At 39.4% G+C, this 11,768-nt stretch overlaps 1 protein-coding gene across 1 annotated transcript; it reads left to right on the forward strand.

Moving 5' to 3' along the window:
- Positions 1–4,012: 4,012 nt before the first annotated feature.
- LOC116258011 (probable CoA ligase CCL5) lies at positions 4,013–7,972 on the forward strand. Its single transcript, XM_031635065.2, has 5 exons — positions 4,013–5,474; positions 6,456–6,601; positions 6,673–6,740; positions 7,442–7,544; positions 7,662–7,972. Exons 1-5 carry the CDS (start codon positions 4,238–4,240, stop codon positions 7,776–7,778), a joined length of 1,671 nt encoding a protein of 556 aa, XP_031490925.1. The 5' UTR covers positions 4,013–4,237; the 3' UTR covers positions 7,779–7,972.
- The last annotated feature ends 3,796 nt before the right edge of the window (positions 7,973–11,768 follow it).

Raw genomic sequence — 11,768 nt, forward strand, 5'->3', positions numbered from 1 at the left:
ATTTGCAACTTTTAGTGAAACCGGAGATTCTGTCTTAAAATTCATTGAGTAACAAATTTGTCTCAAAAGGTATAGCATAGCTAGCTGAATTAAGATCACCTATAAAAATATATTTAGGAATGTAAGTATGTCATATTTGTATTGGATATGTTACCGAACCATTCCAAGAAAAAAATCAGATTAAAAAATATTACCCAAATAAAAATTTGGGTCGTTTAGATTTAAGAAATAACATATGGTCCGATTTTAATTCATATTAGATTTAGTTTTAAATAAATATCTTTTCTCCAATGCCCTTACATTTTGAAAGTCAGTTAGATTTGGTTTAAAATTAGGATTTGAATTCAGATGCGAATTTTTAAGTATCAGATTGTAAAAATAGATTTATAACTTAGATTTGGATATGATTTTTCTTATTCGGAACCAAATTGTTTTCCTAAAGAGGGCCCCTTGCCTCGGGTGGGCCATATCCGTTACTCTTTTTTTTGTAATTAAACATAACTAGAACGTAGTTGGCAAAAATCACTCCAAATTCATTGGGGTTGCTGGGTCACGAGTTAAGTATTGACCGAGTTAAGTGCATGACTTTCATGCAAAATTTGAAAGAGTTTGGTTTTGGGTCAATTTGAATTCGCTCAGACCACTACAGTAGCAGAGCTACTGTGCCGCTGGTGTGCGCTACTGCCCATGTCAGCCTTTAAAATATCTTATTGCGATTAAGGTGTCTGCTACTGTGCCGCTGATGTGCGCTACTGCCCATGTCAGCCTTTAAAATATCTTATTGCGATTAAGGTGAACCTAAGTTTAGCCATATGTTGTGTCCACACAGACTTATGACCGTGCCCCCACAAGCACTCATCATGCTAAGTAAGAGGCTTGTTAGTACCCCTTAACCACAATTTTCTGATTCCGCCACTCGACCACTCTATTCTCAACTGTTCCGTATCGACTCTACCCAATTTCACTCAGAAATAAATTATACTTTTAAAAAATAAATTAACACCATGCATGTTGTTTATTAGTTATTGTTATTTTGTAGTGGCCACCATAAACTATAGTTTTCTTTATTCTACTTTATCTGATATCTACGTCAACTTTTTCATCATTTCGTATTAAAATATGATAAGAAAACTTTAAGAACGCTAACCTGTGACTCAATAGCCAAGTCATTTAAACTCCCATTTTCATGAGTTTACCAATTACGATTTAAAATCTGTCAAATTTATTTGAAAAATATAAAACGCCAGCGTTTTGTAATTTTCTTTTAGAAAAATTTATAAAAGGACGCACAACATTTAGACTAATAATAACAAATGGCTCCCATCTTCTCGACAACATTTGAATATTTAAGCGGCATTTGGAAGGCACGAGGGACTGCTATGTGTGGACTACAGAACAAGAAACTTTTTTAAGAGGGACCAAATAGTGTTTATATATATATATATATATATATATATATAGTGTGTGTGTGAGAGAGAGAGAGAGAGAGAGAGAGTGTGTGAGAGAGAGACGGAGCCATGGCCCCTGGCCTTAATGGACAGAATAACCCAAAATGTGAGGTGGGGCCTTTTTGTAAAGGAATACAGTTTGATGACATTTTTGTCCAGTTTCACAGCTATGTCTTGTCTAATTTTTTGTCCGGAAGGGTTGAGTCAATTCTTTGTAACCTAATTTTGTTGAGAAGTTTGGTGGCTTTCGTGTTCTCTCTTATCTTGTAAGGGGCCCTAACCCCAGGAAGCTGTTGGTTTAAGCCAGCCCTATCTTGTCGACAACAACTGAGGAGCTCTCAACTTTTCTACCAAACTTTCAAATAGGCCCTTTCATTTAGCGCTGCACCCAAGCTCAGTCGAGCTTGCTCGAGATCAACTCCACTAAAAAAACTCAACCTTGGACTCAACTCACTTAACTCATTTATGTTAAGCATGTCCTGTTTTTTTTTTACTTGTTTAACTTGATTAACTCATTTAATTGTTATTTGTTTAACTATTTTCTTATTATAGTTCAACATTCATCATGTAGTCGACCCAAGTCGAGTATAAATGAGTCGAATTCTTACATCTTGAACTTGACTTGTTTAACATTTCGAGCACGCATTTGAACTCGAACTTGACTCGTTTATAAACCAGTCAAGGTCGAGTTGAGTTTTTATGAGTGAGTTCGAGTTGAGCTCAAACTGGCTCGACTTGTTATGCAGCCCTACTTGTATAAAAAAATATTAAAACTTATTAACACAATAACCTTTACTTCTTCTTCCAATGGTCGCCGCATCCCTCACTGCTTTCAAAGGGTTGAGTGACTCTCATCATCTTCATATATATGGCTTACTTATAAGGTTTACAGGGTACAAGTCTTGGATAAGAATATTTTTGGAAAATTTTAAAGTAGCACATATGAAAATTTAAAAAAAAAATATTATTCAGCTCCTGTACAAATGTTGAAAATACTATTGGCTCTATCCTCCTCTACCCTCCATTCTCCCCTAAAAAAAATTTCTACCTCCGCCCCTACTTCTCACCCACTAGAGAGGGGAGAGGGTGATGGATTTTTTTATTTTGTACAATATTAATTTTAATTTAAAAATGTTAGAAGTGTCAATTTTGTTGACATGTTTTAATAAATTTTAATAGAGGGCTCTATTTGAGAGTTCGGTGGAAAAGCTAAGGGTTCATTTGCTGTTGTTGAAATGATATGACGAGTTGTTATTTGCCCAAAGATTGGGCGTCCTTTAGTATTTTTTTTTTATTTAGTTGATAACAAAAGCTGTCAGACGTCTAAGGGCACGAATGTTAACATATTAAATTCAAATCGATATACAGTTAACCATATTTGCATTTTTGGATGCTCACATATTTATATTTGAGCTTATATTCAAATAAGAATAAAGAAAGTCATATTTAAATTTAAACCTGAATTCACAATCAGGATTTAAGCCGAATCCAAATCCAAAATTTAAATAAGAGCATAGAAGATATGATATTTTATTCTAAAATAAATCTGATTTGAATCTAAATCTAATTAGATATTGATGTATATCTGAAATTCGATTAGAAATTATTTTTTAAATTCAAATTCAATCTTTTCTAATATTTTTCATAATCTCCGATTTTTTGAGAATGATTCGACCAGATATTTGATTAAAATAAAACATTAACATGTGCCCGCGTAGTTCATTTCTTGCTCGTTCCAAGCCACGACAAATAAATGTCCGCTATCGCAGATGGTAGAGTTGTACAAAGGGATAGCCAAGGGGGACAAAATTGTACAATCACCCCACACCTTCACTTTTTTTTTTTTCAAATTTAAAATATAATTTAAAACCTTAAAACCTTTGAAATTAATTTGAAAAAATGTAACACAGGAGCATCTACGGTCTAAAAATTAAAATTATACATCATCGTGCTCAACCGAGTATGAAAAGGACGACACCCGACGTTTCGTAAATATTTTATTCGCTCGACAACAAAAGGCGGCCTAGGGGACCAAGGGCATGAAGCTTGAAGGCTCAACACGGTTTTCCCACTCCTTCAACGTGCGGCTATCCGTTGAGGGCGGTTTGGGAATATGTTTTTCGCCGACAAGTGAGACTACCATCGCATCTAAAATTGTTACATTTTATTCGTTTGACAGTTTCATGAATTTACTCTAAAAATGTTCGTGCTAACTAATTAACCTTAACCATAACTCAATAAGACATGATTTATTCACAATGTACAAGTGCTGTTCATAGAAGCAATGATTCGAACGATTTTTGTTCTAACAGTTGACACAAAATGATATTGTTTAGTATATTGATGAGATTTGATATTTAAAAAAAATGAATTGTTGTTGAACCACATATAATCATATTACGAATAAAGCTGAACCTCTCTTTATATTTAGGTTTTGTTTGTACGGTGGTGGCAATTGTGCAGTTAGGTGTATTTGAAAAGAAACACAAATTTTTATGTGTATCATAAGCAGAATCATTTCTAAAATCCATTGCTTTATTATTCAACAAAGCTTGCTGGGCTATAACATCACCACAATGTAGAGGAACGGAGTTGGCCTGATCAAGAAAAGTGGACGACGAAGTCAAAAGAAAGGAAAGCGCGGATTTCCATAAGTTTTGGATTCTGGAAGAAACTCGCAGCTTTTGACCACCGATCTAAGCTGCCGTCCACTGTGGCTTCGACTACATTTACCAGGAGCGAGGAGCGAGGAGCGAGGGAGAGAAACAGAGAGAGGGAGAGGGAGAGCAATGGCATTGGCGGCTAACCAGCAGCAGCAAGGCGTGAACCCGAGAAGTGGGTTCTGTCCGTCCAATTCCATCTTCTATAGCAAGCGGAAACCGGTTGCGTTCCCCGTCGACGACCAGCTGGACGTCGCCACTTTCATTTCCTCGCGTGCCCACTCCGGCAAGATCGCCCTCATCGACGCGGAAACCGGCGAGAAGATCACCTACCCTCAGCTCTGGTCCATGGTTCATTCCCTCGCCGACGGCCTCTCCTCCGTCGGCGTTCGCCAGGGAGACGTCGTCCTCATCCTCTCCCCCAACTCCATCCACTTCCCCATCGTCTTCCTCGCCGTCATGTCCCTCGGCGCCATCCTCACCACCACCAACCCTATCAACACCGCGGCGGAAATCGCCAAGCAGGTCCGAGACTCCCGTCCCAGCTTGGCCTTCACAACATCGTCGCTCCTCCCCAAACTCAAGGGCACCAATCTCCCCGTCATCCTACTGAACCACGACGCCGACACCGAGACCCTGCCCACCACCGCCCTCAAGATCGTGACCACGATTGCCGGACTCCTGAACGGCCGACACCGCCGGTGCCCGCGGCCGCGGATCCACCAGGATGACACGGCCACGCTCCTCTACTCATCGGGCACCACCGGGTTGAGCAAGGGCGTGATCTCGTCCCACAGGAATCTGATCGCCATGGTGTCGGTAATCATGGGGAGATTTCGCCTGGACTCTGGCGACGGCTTGGAGACGTTCCTGTGCACGGTGCCCATGTTCCACGTCTACGGACTGGCGGCGTTCGCGTCGGGACTGCTGGGTTCCGGCGGGACCATCGTGGTGCTTTCGAGGTTCGACATGGGAGCGATGCTGGAGGCGATCCAGAGGTACCGGGTGACGTACCTGCCGCTGGTGCCGCCCATCCTGGTGGCGCTCGCCAAGAGTCCGGAGGTGCGCCGCTTCGACCTGGGCTCGCTCGGGAAGGTGCTGTCCGGCGGAGCGCCGCTGGGCAAGGAGCTGATGGAGGAGTTCGTGGCCCGCTTCCCCTCGGTCTCGGTGCTGCAGGGGTACGGCCTTACGGAGTCTACGGGGATCGGGGCGTCCACCGACACGGCCGACGAGAGCCGGCGGTACGGGACGGCAGGGCTTCTGTCGGCCAACATGGAGGCGAGGATCGTGGATCCCGAGACGGGGGAGGCGCTGGAGACGAATCAGAAAGGAGAATTGTGGTTGCGGGGACCCTCAATTATGAAAGGTACGCTCATGTGGTGACCCGAGTTCAAATCGTATCGGATAGTTATCTGATGACTACGAATCGCTTCCAAACTTTGAGAGCGAACTCTTGATGACGTTCGACCCGATGTATGGGTGTAGTTTCTGTATAAAATTTGTACCGTTTTATTTTTTAAACTAACAATTAATTTTAAATTATTTTAAAATAATTTTGAAAAATAAAAAATCTTTTATCCTCGAATTCGAATGCATTTAGTATATTTTGTGTGCGACATGAGATGAAAAAGGAGCCTGTCTGCCTTGCAACGACGCACCCACTTGACGCCAAGAATGAGTGACCAAGTAGCATAGTGCAGTAGCCCTTTTTTCCTCCTGTCAACTTCAGGATCTGCCTGCAGATCGTTCGTGGTTCTTGCTTTTCTGTTGCTTTCTTTCTCGTCTTTTAAAATCGCTAAGGGCAAATTAAACACCTTTTATGACCTGCCCCATAATCATTTATCAAAGGCTAAATATTTAAAGAATCAGATCATGAGGCTGTGGCCTCCATGCTTCATCCCAAAAAAAGGAAGGAAAAGCTCAGTCTTCTATTACACTAGGAAAAAGCGCTGCGATTTAAGAGTTTTAAGGCCCTGAGGAGCAGAACTTAACTGGTTGGTCTGGCTGCTAATGAGTGTTGGTTTAAAAAGGAGGTGAGGTATATACCAACTCCGCAATTTTGCCAACTTGGGTCTCAATATGTCTCCTAACAGTTTAGGTTTCATCTCTAAAATGAGCATAAACCAAAATAAATAACCATTTAGTTAATAAGACTAAGATTGTTTGCAATTTGAGATACAAAGCTAAATTTTATGGGAGTGCTCTGTTCTCGACCAATTGGCCATACTAACAATTATCTCACCAATTGTATATGCTGATCTACTGTCTTAGTTTCTTTTAGGCTTTTGTCTTGCTGAAAATTATTGTAAATGCTTACAATAGACTTCAATGTGGTCTGCGTGCGCAGGTTATTTTTCCAATCCAGAGGCGACGGCCTCAACGTTGGACTCTGAAGGGTGGCTCAGAACTGGAGACCTTTGCTACATAGATGAGGACGGCTACATTTTTGTAGTAGACAGGCTCAAGGAGCTGATTAAATACAAGGGATATCAGGTAGGATATTCGCCAGAGAAGCCCGTCATGAGGTCTATGAGGTTGCATTTGCTGAGACTTTCTCGGTGCAGGTTGCTCCTGCTGAATTGGAGGCGTTGTTGCACACTCATCCGGACATATCCGATGCTGCTGTCATACCGTAAGTATTATGTGTGTGTGTGTGTGTGTGCATATATATCTATATACTCCATTTTTTACTTCTACCAACCATTATAATTAACTCAAGGTTTCCTTGATTATTCCAAGTTTTGTTGACCGCTCGATAAAAAGAACAGATGGGGGCTGCATGTTTGTATACACGCGTGAAAACACACACACAGGGCTGGTGAACATTCTTCATGATTAGACCAATAGTCTACATATTTTTAATATCAATGTTTTACTTTTTTTTTTTTTTGCAAACTTTACTGCGGTGATGGGGCTATAATTCATTTCTAAAACAATCCACATGACAATGACATTCTGTTAATGTGTAAATAGGATCTTAAAAATCAAAGGTTAATTTTTTTTAAGTACCATTAAAGCTCATCTTCCTTGACCAAGAAAATACGTCATTTATGTCAAATGCTAAACATAAAATACACGTTCTTATGAGGTTATACACTCGAGCATATTTTGTTCGACGTTTAAGCTAATATTTACAAAAGCAGACTTAGATAGAATTTCAACCCTTTCGGTTCGACTTTGGACCCAAATCTGAGGTTCAAACGGGTGTTAATGCGCATGAAACCCACTGAACTTCACTTTCCTACAGAAATGCAAGTGCATTTATCATTATAGATGATAAGCAGGTTGTATGCATAACGGGCTACCTGCCTTTCTGGTGGCTATGAATTGCAGTTTTCCTGACAAGGAAGTCGGCCAGTACCCTGTGGCATATGTAGTGAGAAAAGCTGGAACAAGTGTATCAGAAGACGTGATCATCAAATTTGTGGCAAAACAGGTAAGGATCCCAATTTCCCAACAAAAGAAGAATTTGAGATCCACTGCCATTTTGTCAACAATGGTGAAGAAGTATGCATGGTATCATTTCTTAACACATATTTTGGATGGCTTTCAGGTCGCTCCTTACAAGAAAATCCGGCGAGTTTCATTTGTCAGCGAGGTCCCCAAGAATGCTTCTGGCAAGATACTGAGGAAGGATCTCATCAAGCTAGCAACTAATTCGAGGCTCTGATCTTATCTATGCCAGATGAATCATATATTTTTGCAGGAAATGGTTGCACCATAAGCACGTTCGGGCTCTCATGTATAAGAAGGGAGGAGCTGCAGCTTCTCTGTGTTTCCAAATAAGTATACGATGTCGCCTAGTTTCCTAAAAGGATTAATAGCCATTGCTCGCACTCAATGATATAACTGGTTTCTGCACTACGCAATACTTGATACAAACCCAAACCCAACTGCTAGGATTTGCAAAGAAAGATCAAGGTACATAGTAATCAAAGTCAAATTCGATCTATGGACCTCCTGAGGTCAGGCCTCCTACGTTATTGAAAGAACATATTTACAAATAGAAAGAGTCGAAGCCAGAGGAAGCTGCTTCCTCTGAGCTCAGCCAAAACCACGCATTTTCTAGGCACGGTTCCTATACGTAAATAATACACCAAGAAAGAATTTTATCTATTACGGAATAAAGAGGATATATATGACCCTTACAACACATCACAATATAACACTGGGATATTAGATATGGAGATTTGAAATTATCATAATATGTAAGATATCCATGTAATTTTATAAACTGCAGAGGTGAGAGCACGATATTCGGCTTCTGAACTCGAGCATGCTACGGTAGGCTGCATTTTGGCAGACCAAGATATGGAATTTAGTACAAGGTATATGCAATATCCCGTGGTAGACCTGCATGTGATGCGACACCCAGTCCAGTTCGCGTCAGTGTAGCCTTGAATGTCCAACAATGAGATTCCTTGTAGTTGAATTTAATAATTCAATGTGGACTTGACATAACGCAAAATGTGTTTTACCAATTGAAAATGGAAAGCTGTTGGCGACGGCATAAATTATGAAACGAAATTCATGCTATATACCATATTTGGTCTAGTGAAAGTTAGGTATTGAAGACTTCCAACGAGGCTCCGGTAGAGGATCTGGAGATAAAGGATCATTTTGGGAAGAAGAAAGTGACTCCACCATAGGCGTATTCAATGATTTGCAGTCCCCTAAGTTGGCCTTTTTGAGAAAATCTGTAGCATATCCAGCTTGATTGAGATAAATTGAGTTGTCTTCACGTTGAACTTGAATGCCAAATAAATGGTGGACGTACCCCAAATCCTTCATAGCAAAATGTTTGCTAGTGGTTTCAACAAACGCCTTTAAAATTAATGGCTGACCACTGGTTATTAGAATGTCCTCAACATATAGCAACAAAAATATAATGCCTTTGGTGCCTCTATAAATAAATAAGGAAAAATTTGCACTGCTACAAGAAAAATCCATAGTGAATGAGGAAATCACTAAACCTGTTGAACCACATTCTAAGAAGACTGATATAACCCATAGAATGCTGTCTTGAGTTGGCAAACATGATTTGGTTTGGTTGGATCAAGTAAGCCTGGTGGTTGATGCATGTATACTGGTTCATCCAAAATCCCATGTAGGAAAGCATTCCTGACATCAAATTATTTCTAATCAAAAACTTCAAGACATCAAAATTAATATGGGCTAGCCTCTTATGCCATGTTTCCAAGCTTGCTCCTTTCTGTCGACTTGAGAAAACACCTCTTTAGCAATTAGTCATAGAGCATATAAACCACCATCTTGTGTCCTTAAGCTATCATTTGGTGTGAGTTCCTGTCCTAAATTTTAAACCCATCACATGTAAAGAGTAAGTCCACTGGTGCATTTTTATCAACTGACTAACTAAAACATCATTTAAAGTTTGACATCCATTCTGAACCTGAACATAGGCATTTCCAGTATCCAATATATGAAGACGTTTTCCATCTCCAACTATTATTTTGTCTAAACCCTTGTATTTGGATAGTTGGACAGCTTACTAATGTTTGCTGTCACATGAGATGTGGCGCCCGTGTCTGAAAATTAGGTTTCATATTGGTTATTTGACACAGTCATTGCTGCTAATGCCTTAGTTGTGCTTTCAGCTTAATAGGTATTATTGAACCTAAGCCAACATTTTAGAGCTGGATTAGATTTGGAATATAGTACCATTTTCTTTGTTAGTCAACTTTCTTTTATTTGTCACCTTGTTGTGATCATTTGTCTGATTTTGATGCTGTTTTCCATGATCTTGATTGGAATATGGATTGCATCGATGTCCCTATGACAAGAACTGGTACCCACCTCTTCCTTTCTTGCTACCTCCATTACACTGGCTCTATGTATAGAAGGCAGTTTGTTGATCTCCTCCATCATTATTTAGAGTTCAGAGAGTCCCATGACTTTGAAGAAGTGGAATCATTTCTTCTTATGACGGTATTGGGCATCCAAGCATAGTCGTGATGAACAACTACATGAACACTTTGTATGTTCATTCACAAGTTTCCCGATGGTCGCTATTTCATCACAAGTATTTTTGAAAATCCAAAGATAATCCGCCATCGACCTATTCTTGTCTTATGCATTTGGAGCTTTTGAAGCAAGCAACACTCACTTCTTGTGAGTCCAGTTACATGTAAAGCCCACCTTCTTCAGTTGCTTCACCAATCATTGTCAGATTAGATTGGTTCAGTTGTTGGTATGGTCAACTTCTCCTTAGAGAAAACAATTTAGCTCTTGAGTCAATTTATTCACAAAGATTAGCATTGCAAGAAATTGTAACACAAACAAAGCATTATCAAGCAAATAATGATTCATGAAAGGTAACTTTTCCATAACCTTCTATTGAAACTAAGAAACCATGAGCTATTTATACTAGTGATTTCATGCATGCATGCATATCAACCAAACCATATTTATCGCCAATCATGTGGTTTATGCCATTAATTATCCCTAATCCATTTATGAGAACGTAACTATGTGAGGAGGGTTTTGCAATTATTTGATTTGGTTGTAGTTTCAGTAGCCACTGCCATATTGGATCTAACATGTTTTAGTAGTTTCTTGGGTTTGGCAATATTATCTTCCCATGCAATTACTGACCTATGGCCACGGCCAGTAAAACCATGTAAGTTCCAACTCAGTTCCCTTAAGTGTCACGTCTCATGATAAACATACATTTTAGTGGTTATTTTCCTTTGAATCTTTCAATGTTAAATGCATGTTCAAATTTATGTTTTTGCTTGTTCTAGTTTTGAACACCATACGGTCTTGGTTCACAAACAACTCTTACCTTAAATATACTCATTCATAACTTTGTGCCTTGTTTCTTCTCGTTGAATAATTGAGCATACACTATTCAAATTTCAAAGTATACACTATTCAAAGTAGGCAGCAGTTATGTCATTAAAATGTGACTATGAAGTGTATTGTAGTCTTGCCTCAGTCCAATAAGCAGCTTGCACACATTATCCTCTTCGGCTCATTGCTTAGGTTGCGTTTGATTGCAAGGAAGAATTTAACGTGGTAAATTTACCATGGTAAATTTTTTTGAAAAAAAATACAAGATGAAATTTAACCCTCTTCCGATTTGAGGCCCTGTTTGATTGCAGAGAAGTTTTTTGCACAGTAAAATTATCTGTGTTTGATGCACAGGATAGTTTTTTGCAAGGTACATTTAACTATGTTTGGTGCACAAGGGTAAAAATTAAGAGAGACTTTTTTTTCTGACCGTTAGAAGTTGTTGTTTTATTGGTTCTCCTCCAATTTCACGTGAGTAAAAATTGAAACTTTGAGACTTCATAGGATCCTTGTTGTTTTATTAGACTTCATAGGATCCTTGTCAGGCTTCTGCACTTGTCTTTGGCCCAAACGACGATCTTCCACCTCTAAAGACAACAAAATCTGCTCTTGCACAGTTGCACTGGTAATTTTTTTAAGTTTACATTCTCTGTTTCTTACTGCAGCAGACAATGTGTTCATCGGTAGTTTCAAGGCAGACAAAAAACTGTTCTAGAAATTTAGATCTAAAACATATAACTTAGAATGAACATAATCATTCAGGAACAAGAGCTAAAGGGAAGCCCTTTGGCAATCAAGACTGTCAATGCCAAAGTAAAGAAAATAAATCAGGACCAATGAAAAAAGCGAC

Source organism: Nymphaea colorata, chromosome 7 (genome assembly GCF_008831285.2).
Source record: "Nymphaea colorata isolate Beijing-Zhang1983 chromosome 7, ASM883128v2, whole genome shotgun sequence".
Taxonomy (NCBI): domain Eukaryota; kingdom Viridiplantae; phylum Streptophyta; class Magnoliopsida; order Nymphaeales; family Nymphaeaceae; genus Nymphaea; species Nymphaea colorata.